This window comes from Lasioglossum baleicum, chromosome 16 (assembly GCF_051020765.1).
Source record: "Lasioglossum baleicum chromosome 16, iyLasBale1, whole genome shotgun sequence".
NCBI lineage: Eukaryota > Metazoa > Arthropoda > Insecta > Hymenoptera > Halictidae > Lasioglossum > Lasioglossum baleicum.
Genome location: NC_134944.1, coordinates 6,480,387 through 6,497,131, shown reverse-complemented (window position 1 = coordinate 6,497,131; position 16,745 = coordinate 6,480,387). Strand labels below are relative to the sequence as shown.

Below are 16,745 nucleotides of genomic sequence, written 5' to 3'. Positions count from 1 at the left end.
AGAGTAGAGAGGAGAGAGAGAGTAGAGAGGAGAGACACGCTCGAGTAAAACTCGCGGCGAACGAAGGGCCGCGATGCTAGGGCTAGACGATACCCTACCCCAACTTCTAGGGAGAGAGCCTGTGTATTCGGCGGGATTTGCTCGTGTGAACAGGACTGTCTGGCATCGATCGCTCGCTCTCGCCCGGTCTCGCCGCGTCGAGCTTTTCCAGGGAGGAACGGGGAGGATCGGGGAGGGGCCCAGGGGAAGTTGGAACGGGTCGACGGCTCTGGGTGCGGGTACCGGCGCGGGTACGACTGCGGAGGAGCAGAGACCAGGGTTGGGCGAGCCTACCCCAACCTCTTCTCCAAGAGGCCTCCGCGTATCGTATCGACGACCTCTACTATAATCCGTCCTACTACTACTATTACTACTACTACGACTACTACTACTCGTACTCGTCCTCGTACTCCGCGTTACTCTACGTCATCCCTTTCCTTTTCTACCCCCAAAGCTCTCTCCCCGACGCCGACGTCTCCAACTCCTGCTCTCTTCCACCCTCGCAATCCCTTTCGCGCCAACCCCCATCCCCTCCCAGTCCCCCGTCTACGGGATATTTTTAAGGAAAATTGACCGACCCTCTGACTGCCTTTCTTGCCTCCCAATCTCCTCTCTTTGTCCGCCACGCCTGTCTTCCTTTCTCTCTTTCTTGCTGCATCGCGCGGGGGTGAAAACCCTCTCTTTGGGTTTCACAAAAAAGTCGTAGAAATCAATTTTTCTTATTGTTTTTCGCAATTCCAACTTGACGCATTTTTTCAACATATTTCTTAGACGTCATTTACTAAACTAATTCATCTAGCCTAACAGAAAAAATTGAAATCGTTTGGTCCATTCATAGAAAAGTTATTCTGATTTAAAGTGAGTGTGATCAGTTCTGCTCCTAACTGTATACTCTTGACTTAATAACGTTGAAATGATTTCAGCCAGAAAAAAAACGAGTCGGGAGACAGCCCGGAGGAATTCGTTAAAAATAAATCGTCCTCCGAGAGTTCGTTTTCTCAAAGACTGTAGATCCAGCCGGGACGATTTTCCGTGAACTTTTCTCTGTTCCCGCGTGGTCTTTGTCTTCGGTGTCGACGTCGTTTCTCCGAACCCGTGTGTATCGGGTTCACGATTCTCCCCGGAGGAATTCGACAATAAATAAATTCATCCCCGAAATCAGATTTCTGTCGGCTCAAAGAGATCCTCCCCGTCCTCTCCGCCGCACCCTCCTCGCGCGATCCTTTCCGTCTTTACGTGGTCGGAGGGGAGGGTATAAACGCCTCGGGGTCCAACTATTTACGCGTTACGCACACCGCGGCCCTACCGTTCTTTGAAAGGGCCGAGCCAATTCTGTCTCGCTAAATTTACGTCTTTCAGCTTCGAATTACCGTGGGCCGCTCTGTAAGCTCGCGATCTCGGGCCTCTCCGCGTCCCTCTCTCTCTCTCTCTCTCTCTCTATCTCTCTCGGATATTCGAATTCGTTTATCCAAAGACCGGTGCGCGCACGTTCAATCCTCTTTCTCTCGAGTTTTCGGGAATAAACTCGAGAAACCGGGGATAAACGGGCATAGAATTTTGCGGAGCTGGAATTCCTCTCTCGACGGGGATCTCCTCCGACGATCCTCTCCATCGACGGGGCCGTTTTTCCCTTTTATCCGCCATGGGGCACGCTTCGCCGAGGATCCTCTCTCGGAGACGTATAAACGTTCCTGCCTATTTGTTAGGTTACGCGTATCGGACCATCGTTCCTCAGGGGTCCTCTCGACCGGGAGATACGCTTCCCCGTTGATCCTTTCCTTGTTTCCCCTTTCGCGATTTCTTTCCATTTCTTTTTTTTTCTCTAAACCGCGATCTCCCTCTAGCCGCAAGGTCGCTCTCCGTCGCTCCTCTCGAGCGCGCCGCTTCGTTCCTAGAAGGTACGCTCGCTCCATTTCTGCATGCATTATTCAGGACCATATACAGTGGAACGGTTCGTGACGGGCTAACTGGCGCACCACCGGAAGTTAGTCAAACGAGCGGGCCCGAGTGCTCGTGGATCGTCGCGTCTCCACGGATACACCGTCTGCTGATTTCCAACGGCCTCCTCCGATCGAATCATCCTGCTACTCCTCCTACTTCTCGTCATCATCCTCCTCCTCGTTGTTCTTCTTCTTCTTCTTCTCGAGTTACAGTCAGAGTTAGGTTTAATGTAATTTCAATTACAATTACAATTACATGTAATTGTATTTGGTAATTGCAATTACTTTGACTTAACCAGTGATTCGTCAATTCGTTAATTTTATTTCTGCAATTACAAGTTATTGTAATTGGCAGTTGCAATTACTTGGCGCGAAAATGGCTCTAAAACAAGTCATTGGATACCTACTCAACAGAGTTGGGCAAAATGTAATTTCAATTACAATTACATGTAATTGTAATTTCATTTCTGCAATTCAAGTAATTGTAATTGGTAGTTGCAATTACTTTGGCTCAACCAGTAATTGTAATTGCGGACCACAATTAAAATTACAGTAATTGTGAAAGGAGTAATTGCAACTAATTGAGTCTAACAATTACTTCAGTGTAATTGTTCTTTTAAACCACTAATTTTTCTATTTTGGACCATTTAACCGTTTTGTTATTGTAATTCTTTTTTGGTTATTTTATGTCGCACTTAACTGCCAGGTTTATTTCGCGACGGGACCTACAGTTTTTTATAAGGTGGGTTCCGAGCCACCTTGGGCACCACAGTTTAAATGGCACATGGAATATTTTTCTTCTTGTGATTATAGTCCACTTTTGCACATGTAATTGAAGATGTAATTGAATATTGTATCATGTAATTAATTACTGCCCAACTCTGGAACGGGGAAAGAAGCCCAACCATTCGGATTGCCTTTGCGTTCCTCTAGCCCCGTTCCCGTCCCGTTAGTTTACACTCTTTCTCTGGACAGTACAAGAGGAAGCGTGGAGCGATTCATTTTCTCTTCATCCGAACATTTGACCAGTTGTTTGAGTCACGGTATCTTCCTCGTCCTCTTCACAGAAACAGACTCGCTGGCTAAAAATCGGCAGGAGGATGCGCAGGTGGATAAAAAGCGACGCGTGAACTCGTTCTACCCGGTTAACAGGATAAAGGATACTCTTTCATCCGTATCGCGGTAGTGGGAAAAGACAGGGCATCGGTGGTGTAGGTGCCGGTGTTCGACATGCGTGTCGTGTTCCTCGGCTCTGTTTTTTCTCTCTCTCTCTCTCTCTTTCTCCGCACGCCTCCGCGTGTGTCCTATTCAAAGCGGGATCCTGTCTGGAATATCCGCGTAAGAGGATACGTTGTCCTCTCGTTTGTTCGGGACACGCCGCAGCCAGCGGACGGACAAGTCCTCCCGTTGCCACCGATCGAAAGACGAGGTCGGTCGCGAGCTGCCAACCTCCGAGACTCCTACACCTAACGTCTTCGACGAGCTAATTGCCAGGCGTCCCTGCCCAAGTGGTGTCTCGAGTTTCAAGGTGTTCTCTCGCACCCACTCTCTTCCGTGTGTCGCTGAATTTCGTTCAGATCCTCCTCGTCGCCCGAAACTTTGAAGAGAAGAGGGCGACGCGCGACACGAAGCTAGATTGTCACGGGCGATCGATTAATCCGGATGACGCAACCGATAGCCATGGTGTCGCAGATCCTCCTCTCGAAGGATTCGGTCGATCCTCTCGATTATACGAGAGGGGGGATGCTGCGAGACAGACCATGACCGGAGAGAGTCAAAGGAGGCTATCAAAATTCTGGTTTCGCTAGAAACTGGCTCGAGGGGCCTCCTCTCTCGTCCTGGCAAAAGGCGCAGGGGGCAAGGATTTCAGGAGCAGGGCACCGTTGCTGCCCGTATCTTGGACCCGATGGCCCCGAGAACCGGTTCCGTCCGGATTTCACGCGACAAACCTTACTCTTTCTCCTTTTTCGGGGCAGATCCGAGCCAGCTTCCAACGCACGGAGAACCGCGGACCAGCGGTGTCGCGTTATGATTACCCGTGTCGGGCCTATTATCGACCATCCTCTCGCAGCAAGGTATCGACTAGAAGATCCTCCTGGCCAGGAATGCCAGCCAGGGACGAGGATCGGTAGACTTTTTCCTGTTTCGTAGCTTCGCTTTGGAATTGGAGATCTTCGCAGTTCTTAGCGACCATCCTCTGGCAGCTAGCGAGCGACTAGAAGATCCTCCTGACCAGGAGAGCCAGCCAGGGACGAGGATCAGAAGAGTTTTCCCGTGTCGTAGCTTCGCTTTGGCATTGGAGATCTTCGCAGTTCTTAGCGACCATCCTCTGGCAGCTAGCGAGCGACTAGAAGATCCTCCTGGCCAGGAATGCCAGCCAGGGACGAGGATCGGTAGAGTTTTCCTGTTTCGTAGCTTCGTTTTGGAATTGTAGATCGTTGTAGTCCTTAATGACTATCCCCTGGTAGCTAGCAATCAACTACAAGATCCTCCTGGCCAGGAGTGCCAGCCAGGGATGAGGATCAGTAAAGTTTTCCCATTTCGTAGCTTCGCCTTTCTAATTGTAGGTCGTCGCAGTTCTTAGCAACCATCCTCTGGCAGCTAGCGATCGACTACAATATCCTCCTGGCCAGGAGAGCCAGCCAGCGACGAGGATCGGTAGAGTTTTCCTGTTTCGTAGCTTCGTTTTGGAATTGTAGGTCGTTCCAGTTTCAGACAGTTCTCATTATTAATTCTTCGCGGTCCATGTGTTCCATCTTTCTACAAAATTATATAAATCATTTATATATCCACCAACCCGTGTCGAACGTTTAAGAAACGAGTTGTTCTTACATACCACACGATTGTGTCATTATTTCCGAATGTAATGGTAATCGATGAACTAAAAAATTATTGGTGCACAAGTCAATGTATGACTGTATGACTTTCTGAAGAATTATTTTAGCGAAACGTGTTGAGAAAATGATTCCTCCAGGACACGGTTCACCCGCGAAGTGTGCAACGTTTCGTTCGAGTCCAATCGAACACGTTGCTCGATGATCCGAGGGCTCTCGAAACTCGCCGAAGGACTCGCGCGATAAAACGGTCCGGGAGCCTTTGAAAAATGTGTTGCAGACTTTTCGGAGCCTAGGGACGATCCTTCGACCCTTTCCCCCGACTTGTAAATGTGCACGAACGAGACTTGTCCTCTCGGGTTCCTGTTAGCAATTTTTCAGTTCGAACAGTTTTTTTTCGAACAGTTTTTGCCGTTCTCCTCGCAAAACTGTAAGCTGTAAACTGAACGTTTCAGCCCCCTCTTCTACTCGGTTGGCATAGAATAAAATTGATAAAAATTCTAGGAAAAGAGAAGAGCTGATCGTCGTGAAGAGAAAGCAGTTGTCGAGGGTACAAATTTCGGGATTCCAGCATCGGTTTCACCCCTTCGAGAGTGTTTCTCGAAACGGCGACCGTCCCCTCGACTATGGGCGTCGAATCGTTCAAGGTCGCGGCTAGGATCGTCCAAGGTCACCGTTCGCAGACATCTCTTTCTCACCCCCGCGTTAATATAACGAGACGCGGGGTGGGCGGGTTCAACGGCCGGATTACTCAAGGTCAACGGCCGCCGAGCCGGGTCAATGGCCTCGAGGCTCAAGGCCAACGTCCGGATTATTCGAGGTCAAGCGGAGGAGACCGCAAGATGGGCGAGGAAGCGTCCGTGCACGCGTCGATCGATCGGTTTCGCTACGCGGCGTCGTCGTCGTCGTCATCCCCTCCGCTTCTCTCCTCTTCCGCGAAGAACGCGTCCAAGAAAGATCGTTCGACGGCTATGAAAAAAGAAAACGACGGGAGTGACTCCCTCTCTCTCTCTCTTCGTCCCTGCGACATCGTTAACACCCCCGCGGAAGCTAACTCCGGGTTAGCGGAGTGCAGCTACGCTTCGAACACCGCGGGGGCAAGGATTGCATAGATAGGGGGTGGACCCGTCTTTCGATGCCTCCTCATTCCTCGATAATGCAAAGATGGGGGCTTTCAGTAGTCAAAAGCACTAGATAAAAGATCAATCCAGGCCGCGATCGCCCTCGAAAGTTCTATTTTTACGTTCACGAAGCGTAATTTGCAAAGCTGCGACAGCTACATGCCGCCGAATAATGCAAATTGGGCCTCGTGAACGTAAAAATAGGACTTTCGAGGGCGATCGAGAAGCCCCATTGTCGAGAAATGGAAGTCGCGTCCCTTACCCTCGCAGTCCTGGAAAAACGGGTCTACACCCGTGAAGTGGACGCGCGAGGATCGTGCAGAGGGTGAAGAGGAGGGTGGGCGTCGCTAACGCGAGCGCGACCGACAGCGGAACGCGTCGCGGGGAATAAAAGAAGAGCGGCGGTAGCTAGCCAAGAACTAGAGAAGACGGGGCATAAAAGATTCGAAGGAACTCGGACATTGCGGACGAGTTTCGGGGGATGAACAGACACGCGGGAGATGAAGGAGCGGAGATCTAGCGCGGTCCAAGGAAACGACGACGACGCCGAGAAAAAGATACGAGAAGACGCGCGCCAGAGGCGGAGGAAGAGGAGTAGGAGGAAATAATAACGACCCCGACGTCGCAGTGCCGCAGAAAGGTTGACGACCCGATGCCAGGCGACGCCCTCTCTCCCCTGTCGGCCTGCTATCCCCTCCTCGCCGTCCTCTGCAACCACCATCCCCTGCAGCAGCCACCACCACCACCACCACCGTCGCCGTCGGCATCCCCCACTCAGTCTAGCCACCCACCTGGCACTGCACGTCGTCGGCGCATAGCGTGCGTACGCCAGAACCACCCTAACCCCCTCTCGTTCCTCCCTCTTTCTCTCGTTTCTCCCTTGCTCTATCTCTGCGTCGCCATCGCCACCGCACCACCACCACCACCACCACCGTCACCATCACCGCCACTAGGCAGCACCACAGTCATCCCACGACCGTCTGGCCAGGGTCGGGGTCATTGAACGTCTATAAAGATTTCGACTCCGCGTTGCCGCTGCCGCTGAAGCCGACGCCACTGCGGATGCAGCCAGTCGTCGCCCTTCGAGGGGTACGCCCTTCCTTCCTTCCTTACTTCCTTCCTTCCTACTGCAAGGTGTGCGACGCTCTGCCCTCCAAGAACCAGCAGCCAGTCAGCCTCTACACCGGCTGCTGGCCTTCTTGTAAATTCAGAACCAAGGTGGGATCGATATCGAAATTATCAAGCTCTCCGGGATTTTGCGAGGCGATCGCAGCGCTGCCGGGATCGGGGACGATGAACCCACAACCCCTTTGGGGTTCTCGCTGCGAATTATTTCGGGGATCCTGCCGGATGAATCGCGCAATCTCCTCTGTAGCTCGAAATAGAGACACACGACCGGTCGATCGCCGACACCCTGTTCGCGTTCCTCGTTCTCCATCTTTTTTTTTTCCTCCAGAGATCCTGTTTTCACAGGCTCGACATTTCTCGCAGACATCAAGCGTTCGAGGCGCTAGTCGGATTACACGCCACCCCGAACCACCCCGCCGACAAGGAGATAACCAGCTACGGCGCACCCCTCCCCCAACGGGGATAAGAACGTTTTCTCGAAGAAGGACACACGGGCAGAGAGGTTAGGGGGGAGGACAAAAGGGAACGGGGGTAAACGTTTGCTCGAAACCGACGGAAATTTTCGTCGACCCTCATCCCACGGCGTGGCTCTGCCACCTTTGACGCCCCTTTCCGTCTCGGGGGTGAGGATTCGCCGCGTCTTGCGCCAGGGTCAGGGGTCGTTGAACGTCGGTAAAGATTTCAACTCCGGCGATGCTCTTCCGCGGTAAATAGGCGTGCGTGGAGAGGGCTGCCGCGTTTCTCCCACCGTTGCGCACCGGCTCTGCGAGGGCTCTCCTACGGCTCCGAACGCTCCGAGATGCAAGACACCCCCTCCGAATGCGACGCACACCGGCGGATGTGGAATCCGTGCACGGCACGCGGCGCGGACGCGATTACCAGCCGCCGTAAACCGCAAAATAGGAGCAAAAATGCCCTTGCACCAATCCCCCGCGAATATATTAGGTCATCCGGTAACGACGGCTGCGGATTCGGTCCTAACCCAGACCCCTAGTGTTTCGTACTCGGGAGCAGGACGGTGTCGATGATCGCGCGGATTGCGACCAGAGTTGGGCAATAATTAATTACATGAGTATTTAATTACATCTTCAATTATATGTGCAAACGTGGACTGTAATTACAATAAGGAAACGGTTGAATGGTCCGAAACATAAAAATTAGTGGTTTAAAAGAACAATAACACTGTAGGAATTGTTAGACTCAATTATAATTACTGTAATCGTGTTAAGTAATTGCAATTACTGTAGTTGTAATTGTGGTCCGCAATTACAATTACTGACTGAGCCAAAGTAAATTTCAATTACCGATTACAATTACATGTATTTGTAATTTTATTTCTACAATTTCAAGTAATTTTAATGCAATTACAAGTAATTGTAATTGATAGTTGCAATTACTTAACGCCAAAATGGCTCTAAAAAAGGTAATTAGATACCTACTCAATGGAAATGTCTAAAAAGAACAGACAAAAAGCATATGAATTTGTGCAGATATGTTAAATACAACAGGTTTTAAATAATCTGTTCATTTTGGTTGGCTACGCAAGGGTTAATATATTGGGTGTACAAATTGATTCGTGGCCTTAACAAGTAAGTAGTAAGTGCCTTTCGAGAAATTCTAGAAGATGGGACTACGAATTGTAATTGTAGAATTGTGGAATCTAATATTAATTTTAATAAAGCTGTATTCTTTAAAATTTAACCATTAAATTGTACTCTCCGTGCCTCACAGGAAGTCTCCTGGCAGGAATTCGAGAGGAACACGGTAGCAAACCGTCCGATTGGGTCATTCCACTGGCACTTTCGGTTCTAGCCGAATTATTGGCCAAAGTGTGTGACGTCACGGCCTAACCATTGGCTACGAGCGAGGATCCCCTTTGCCCTTGTGCCGTCTTGAGGGACAACTTGCAGACACGGACAGTATTTGATCTAGATCCATTGGACTTCATGTCACACTCAATCGCACAATTTTCGATTTAATGTCATCTGGGTGCTGAGTCAGAATGGACCCGGTCGAATATCCCAGTATATTCTTGTATATCCCAGAATATTCTTGTATATTCTTTATATTCTTGTATATCCAAGTTATGGATAGCAAGCTGGCTCCGAAGAACCACCGGAGACTTTTGTTCGTCGATCATTGAGGTCGTGTCGAGATGCTTCCGTGCGAGCATCTTGAATAGGAAGAATTGTGCGACGCTGAGGCCGGTCTCGTTCCGCGGTACGGTTCCGAGCGGTTTTAATATTATCCTCGTGTGTTGTTTGCGAGACACCTACCATGCGAACGTGGGCCCCGTCGTTTACGCAAGTGCCGGCCGACGCAAGCGAGCACACACGGGATCGTATCGTGAGCGACCCAGTCGCGCACGTACTCGCGCGTGTCTCGCATTAATATCTCCGCTAGTGGATTGTCGCAACGATTCCTGGAGCCAACAAGAAGCGACCGCCTCAAGAGAGGGAGAGACGGAACGCTTTCTTTGGATATCTCAATTTGATTTTCCAACCGGCGATCGTCTCTTCTCCGTGGCTCAGTCACGGCCTTGAGTTCGTACAGAGCAACCCCGAAGGATACGGCGAAGGCGATCGACGCGATGAACCGGTGTAAAAAAGGATATCGCTTTGTTCAGGGCCACACAGTACGCGCGCGTGTCTCCGATTTCGTCTCGAAAAAGGAGGGGATAAGGCTCACCTTGCTGAAGTAGCCGACCGTGTGGCACCCCTCCACGTCCCCGATCGTCATCACGTAGAAAAGGAAAGGCTCCACGTCGTAGTACAGCGTCTTGTGGTCCAGAAAGAACTTGGCCAGCAAACAGAGATTCTGGCAGTATTGCTTGTAGCGTTTCCCGTCGACCTCCCACACGCCTATCTTGTCTTTCCTGCACGGCAAAATGGTCGGGTTATAATCTAAATCGCAAACGATGTCCCAGTAAAAGCGGGCAGTCAGTGATCATACGCTAACCTGTACACCTCATGGCCAGGAGGATGCCTCCACAAGCATTTCTCTCTGTGCCGCCTCAACACCTGACGACTCTTCGCGTACCGCAAACAATACTCGCACAGGTAGAGCTTCGGGGCGCGGCTGAACTCCTCCGGATACGGGCTCTGGTACCACACCTCCATCTCCCATTTACCCATCTCAATCACCCGCGTGCCACCCACGTTCCTGCCCTCGCCGTCGTAGTCCAGCTCTTTCAGTTCCTTCTCCTGCAGTCAAAAGTTTTGTAAATCCTTGACGCCAATCGATCGACACACGTGAAAAAAAGGAAACCTACGATCTTCTCGCTGGCGATCGCCTGCGCTTCCATGAATAATTTCAAGTCGTAGTCCGGCGTGAGGTTCGTCAAACGCGGCTGTCGGTCTTTCTCGTTTCCCTGCAGCTCGCTCTCGTTGTCCGTTTCATTCCCGTCGCCCGAGCCGCCCTTCCATTTGTTCCTCTGCTCCCGGACTTTCAGCTGATAGTTGCGCTGCTCCGTTGTCTGGTGCACACCCTTCGGCGACTTCTTCGCCAGGCAGGAGACGGCCTTCTTCCGTTCCTCTTCGCGCTTCTTTCGGTCTTTGTAGAATTCCCTGCAAGATTCGGTGTCTCGTTAACGATATATCATTTCTTTGCCCAGCGGGGCACGAAGGGCAACGAAGCCACGCTTCTCCGTAGAGCACCGCCCACCTATCCCCACCATCTGTCGAGATGACAGTAGCCCACGGGGCGCTCAACTTGGAACAGAGTTGCCAGATCAAGTCTTTACGCTTCCCTCTATTGAATAGAGTGTACCCGAAATGGAGGAAAGACGGAGAGGAGGTGTTTAGTGAATATAGCGCGGCCCTTTCTCGAAGCTGTGTCGAGTCCCACAGTATCCCGCCTATTTTCATCATGGCCGGGTGTACGTAAATGCATTCTCCTCCTCTCAGCCAAAGAGAAAGGTCTCGTTTACGTCTGGTAACCCTGCTCGACAGTCGCTTCAAAGACAAACCCAGGGTACTTACTAGAGATCGCGGTTTTGAACGTGTACTAAAATGCACGAGGACACCGTGGTACGTGAAGCGTGTGTTATTTACGAATTTAAGGATCCGTGAATGGATCCATGTTAAATTCTTACCACACGGTTCACGTGCCACGTGTATTTATATTCGCGTGAAGTAGGGACCTCTACTACTTACACGCAAGCTTGCGGTGTGGTGTTATGGTACAAGGGGCAAGCCTCCAGGGTGAAGTGCGATTCGAGCTTCCCGGAGAGGTGGCCCCTGGAGTCGCATGCCGGCGCCAACGGACATTCCCTCTCCTTCGTGGCGCGCGCACGAGCGTAATTCCCTTGGCCGGATCTTCCGCCGGTAGCATTGTTGGAGACGGCGGTGTTTTGCGGCGGACGATTCGTACCGGAAGCGTGCCTCGCTTGGGTGCTAGGCCCAGCGCGTTTAACCGGCGATTTGCTGGTGCTCCTCTTGCTCTCGGCTACTCTCGATAAATCACACCGGATCAGCGGAATTTGCAGGATACGCTTACACGCTACCGTTTCCGTACCTGAGAACCATACTGCCGCCGTAAGCAAAAAGACTGTATCTGCATCTTAGGACACCTTGGACACATGCTTTCTGTTTTTTTTTGTTATTCTTTTGTTTTTTGTTTTTTCTCTATAGGGTATATCGTTTGTCCCATCGACCACTGCATTCCCTACAGGTCACATAATATATATGTAATATTACATGTCCAATCCATCCATCCAGAACCGCAAATACTGCTTTTTTGTGTTAAGGAGGCAGCATAGAGTCCTAAATCCACCGCCTGCGGCAATGTAAGTCTCTCTAACCGCCTCTTTTCTCGATCGAACTTGTATCTATGCTTCTTTGTTCGCAGCCTTCTACAGGATGTCTCGGTAATTTGCGACGCGACCGAACATGAAGCTTGGTTCCTCGTGCGAAAGCAAGCGGGAAAACTGCGATAGTCGGTCCGTTACAAGACCTCGTTTCCGGAGAAATTCAGTTTGTATCTGACTTGTTCGAACTTCACCGAAGCCTTGTACCGGCAAACTTATAATTACACAGTTTCGACTTGTTTCTTTTTCACAGGGAATCTTCTTTGTTCAGGCTGCATCACGATTATTCGAACATCCTGCGTTTTGCTCGCTAAACAAACGTACACGAACGCTATGAATGAAACGGTGGCACTAGACTTTTTACCAATAGTATCTAGACTAATAGGTATCTCCTTTGTTTCAGCGAAGGGTCGGCAGGAGGGACTGAACTCATTGGAAAAGAACTAATGTCCAAAACAATCGCACCCTCTCTCTCTCTCTGTCTCTCTCTCTCTCTCTCTCTCTTTGTCTCTGTCTCTCTCGTACAGCGTAGAGGAAATCAATCGAAAACGAAAAGAAATTGTAATGGGTGTGGATAACTAAAATATTAAAATACCATACACAAAGAGAAAGAAACGAATTTTCCAAAAGGAAGGATCTAGAAGCGGGGGACATTAGCGATACGTCCGTACCTGCGTCAGATTCCGAGTCGCTGGCAGCTTTCGCTTGAAGTTGTATCAATTTGCTGCCTTTGCGAGTTTGCAGTTTTCTTTTGCCTTTCGCTGTCGCCTTTGAAGCGGCGGTCTCCCCGTGCTCGTCCATTTCTTTTTCGCTAGCGGACGCGTCGGCTTCATCTTCGCTCTTCACCGTGTCTGCAAAGTTTTCAGAAACGATGTATGCACCAATATTCCACGAACGAGATGTTTCGAGTCACATTAAGGGGGTGGACTCGTTTTCAGGAATGCAAGGATGCGGGATGCACCTAGATCGATCTTTTAACTAGCGCTTTTGACTGAAAAATCCCATCTTTGCATTATGGAGACACTAGAGGGTGCCACCGCAGCCTTACAATTCCGGAAACAAGTCTCCCCCTCAACAAAATGAATTACTTTGTCGTTTTGTACACTTTTGCGGTTTCACGGGAGCAACCGTTGCGGATGGCCGCTTTGATAAAACGCTGGTCGCGGCGGGCACCGTCGCGCTCGGCTGAGCATCTTTCTTCTTTACCGGAGGCTGAGGGCTCGCTATACTCTCGGAGGACTCAGAGTCGGTGCTGCTGTCTGACGAACCAGAGGAACCTGATCCCGCGGAACAGCTTTTCGAACTCGCGGAACTGTCGGACTTCTGAGGCTGTACAGCTTTCGTTAACAGACCTAAGGAAACCATGCTGTTAGGTCGGAGAACCTCGATACGATCGCGATGTTAATCAAGGGCTACCGACTAGATCTACTTGGAGCTGCTGCTTTCTGTTTCACGTCATTCGGCTTTGCCTTAGGCTGCTGAGTTTTCGTGTACTTGGCAGAGTTATTGGTCGACTTGGTCACTGTAGCTTTTGTGGGAATACCACTGTCGCTTTCGCTGCTGTTCTCCGGGCTGAAGATACTCTTCTTCTTCAGCTTCTTTTGTACAGGCTCGGACATCGCCTTCGTTGATTTGTCTATCGCTTTTCCATTCGCGCTTGTAGATGCTGCAAATTAGTACACGTTCACTGGTAAACAAGTAATAATGTCTTCGCTACAGTCATTAGTAGACTGCGGATCTTTATGAAAAATAAGAAAATGTTCGTATCGATTGTAGGACACCGGAGTCAAATAATTAATACATTGACGTTCTTAAATACTTTTAACATGTCCAGTGCTTTAAAATGTACGTGCCCATTTTTGTTATAAATGCATAAAATCCGCAGTCTAATAATCATTGAAACAATATTGTTTTTAAGTAGGAATCGAAACTTGGTTATTGAAATTGACTCGGATTCATGAGTATATATTGAACTTGATCCCACCCCTAACAGCCATGCGTCAATCGAATATTTACCAGCAGGTTTATTAGGTTTATTGCCAGCTGGTTTAGGGTTCGATGCATTTTTCTGTTGAACGGAAGCAGCTGCAGACTTGGCAGGCGGTCTCTGCTGTTTAACAACGGGAGCTACCGTTGCTGTAGCCTTGGGTTTGGCCGGTGGTTTCCTCTTGGCCGATTTAACTTTGGAGGGCGAGTCTTCCGACTCTGACGAATAAACGACAGACCTATTTTTCGGAGGCACTCTCTCCTTGCTTTTCGCTTCGGACGACGGGACAGATACCGTCTCAGCCTTAGACTTGCCATGTCGGTTAGCAGGAAAGGTGGGTTTCTTTTTTGTTCTCTCCGCATCAGAAGCTTTTTGACTGTTGGCAGAGCTGCTCGAGTTCTCTGAATCGGACGAGCTAGACTCGCTTCCGGAACTGGAGGAACTGCTGGACGAAGAACCCGAACTGCTCGTCGAAGTAGATTCCGAACTGGTTGTCTAATTTATCGTAAGAATAGTTAATTAAATGTTTGTTAAATACGACTTAAAGCAGACGCAACTGCAAAGTGTTTCTGTGTATAACCTATGTAACGTTTATGTACCTTTCGTTTTGGAGTCATTTCTGTAGGGCTACCTCTTAAAGAAAGAGCGAATGTCTTTTAATATCATTTCTGTAACAGTTCCTAGTCTCCTCCACAGCCTGTATATTGTAAGAATTAATTAGAGCTCCTAGCTTGTTTGAGGCAACAACTTTCCATTTTCTACAATCTTATTTATACACTTCAAAACAATACATCAACCAGAGAGGATATGAGAGTATGAGAGTGCTCACTCACACCCGGGTTCTGAGTTGCCTCCGGTATAGTGCTGCCACCACCAAAATCTTAGCCTGGATCAGCTCCTACACCCACGGTAGAGCGGATTTCCCCCTCCCACTTTTAGCCTGGATCAGCACCTAAACCCACGGTAGAGCGGACGCTTAGCCTGGATCAGCACCTAAACCCACGGTAGAGCGGACGCTTAGCCTGGATCAGCTCCTAGGCGCACGGTAGAGCGGATTTCCCCCTCCCGCGCCAGAGAAGATGAGATCTCACATCATTTTTGAGAAAGAGAAATTAATAGTTTTAAATACAATCTCTCTCTCTCTCTATTTCTAGATTTAATATACAACTTGGAGAAAAGTTCCCGAGAGTTAGAACACATTTTACTCTCAAATTAATATATATTTTGTGTAGTTTTCTGCAGAACTTGGCATAAAAATATAAATTAATTTAATATTCAGTATAGGATAGATTATGCTGCAGTTGTATGAGATAATTCAAACCGTTTAATATCAATTTAATTGCTAGTAATTACAGGAACAGGAATATAAGAAACAGGAAAAAATAGAGGTGGCGATGGTTCACGGTGCGGGGGCGGTATCGCGAGTATGAATGACTTTTTGCCCGGACAAGGTTGCCCGATCTGGCAGGCGCTTTCGTCGCCACGGAACTCGGTATTTCCCTCGACACAAACTGGAGTGACTGGGGATTCCCTACGGTTCTCGTCCGTGCATATTTTTCTTCATCCTCGAGGCAGTTCGATAACCGTGTTGTATTATCGCCGAGATCTCGCTTTTTATCTATCCGAAGGGACCGCACAACCGGTGTGCCACTAACCGCAATCCTCTATTTTCCTTTCCAATCTACCGAACGCTATTTCAATGGGTTTTCCTGACGCACGAGTACCCAGCACACAACCAAAGGAATTATCAATACTTGGCGTTACTAAGCAACTCTGACAGAATTACGTCCGCGATATGGCCTTGGGAGCAAAGTACTCGGCCATCGCGCGCGGCCGTTCTTTTTTGATTACAAATGATAACATCTAACTAGCACTATTTTAATTCCTACAAAGTATATAATTAGAAGAAAACTCATTGAGTTTTTAAGAAAAATTACGACCTCTCTCAAGTATGAGCTGGTCAATCTGGGGTCTATTCTAACCCAGGCTTATAATCCACCTAACTAGGGCTTAAGCCGGAGTATAAAATTCGAAGCTACCTCTATCAGATTCAACTATAAAATCAAGGTGGATGTCAAAAAAAAAAAGAAAATTTATATATTCGTATATTAATATTTATATATTTTTATTAAAAAAAATAATGTATTGTCCAGGGTGGTGAGAAGATCGACGAGATGTTTGGATGTGGACGCACGGTTTTGGACGTCGCTGTACATCCCCTCTTTGCTCGGTTCCAAATATATCCCGGAACCTGTGCGCCTCGCAGACCAAACTCCCCCAAAAAGGAATAAGTCTACGAGCTTCTTGGAATGCTTAGACCGTTACACACCGGACGATCGACCCGAAATAACCAACCCGGTCCTTGCTCTACATTTTTACGTTGGGTCCCGGCTAAATTAACTTACATCGCCACCCCACGCCCCCCTTAGCGTCTCGCAGCCGCAGCGCGCGGATTCTTTAGCTCATAACTTGTTATCCACCAGACTGACCTATCAACCAAATAACACACGATCAACTACGTAGACACACTTTTCAACGTGAATCACGTCACAACTCTGTCGTGCGAGCGCGTGCATGGAATTTATCTTATATCGTTTACGCTGTTACGGATATCGCGACGAGCAGATACCCGGATTACTCAGCGGGAATTCCACGGCCCCCGTTTTCGTCTCAGTCCAAATTTCGACGGGGACACTTTCACGTCGATCAGTGTGACGGATTGCCAGTCATGTTCGCGGAAGATTAAATTTAATTAGCGGCACGATACGATCCCGGACCAGCGATGATAACCCCGATCGGTTCGAGTTTGCTGAAAACTGACCGTGATAGGTCAGTCTGAACTTCGCGAGGTGCATAATTGCATTTGTTTCGAGCAATTAGCCCATGATC

The 16,745-nt window shown here is 49.1% G+C and overlaps 1 protein-coding gene across 5 annotated transcripts in view; it reads right to left on the bottom strand.

Annotated features, from left to right (window-relative positions):
* Positions 1-14,678, bottom strand: part of Chm (lysine acetyltransferase chameau) — a 39,314-nt gene extending 24,636 nt beyond the window's left edge. Inside the window, exons 1-10 of one of the 5 annotated variants that reach the window (XM_076440544.1) lie at positions 14,456-14,677; positions 13,886-14,351; positions 13,290-13,535; positions 12,958-13,221; positions 12,541-12,720; positions 11,217-11,577; positions 10,334-10,628; positions 10,021-10,265; positions 9,751-9,937; positions 4,276-5,782 (exon numbers count right to left, since the gene is read on the bottom strand). In XM_076440544.1, coding sequence (XP_076296659.1) covers positions 5,591-5,782; positions 9,751-9,937; positions 10,021-10,265; positions 10,334-10,628; positions 11,217-11,577; positions 12,541-12,720; positions 12,958-13,221; positions 13,290-13,535; positions 13,886-14,351; positions 14,456-14,473 — 2,454 coding nt within the window. In that variant the 5' untranslated portion in view covers positions 14,474-14,677 and the 3' untranslated portion in view covers positions 4,276-5,590. Of the gene's footprint in view, positions 1-4,275; positions 5,783-9,750; positions 9,938-10,020; positions 10,266-10,333; positions 10,629-11,216; positions 11,578-12,540; positions 12,721-12,957; positions 13,222-13,289; positions 13,536-13,885; positions 14,352-14,455 lie in introns of those variants that run through there. The other 4 variants (XM_076440539.1, XM_076440542.1, XM_076440540.1 and 1 more) reach the window with 4 other exon arrangements.
* Positions 14,679-16,745: the final 2,067 nt, after the last annotated feature.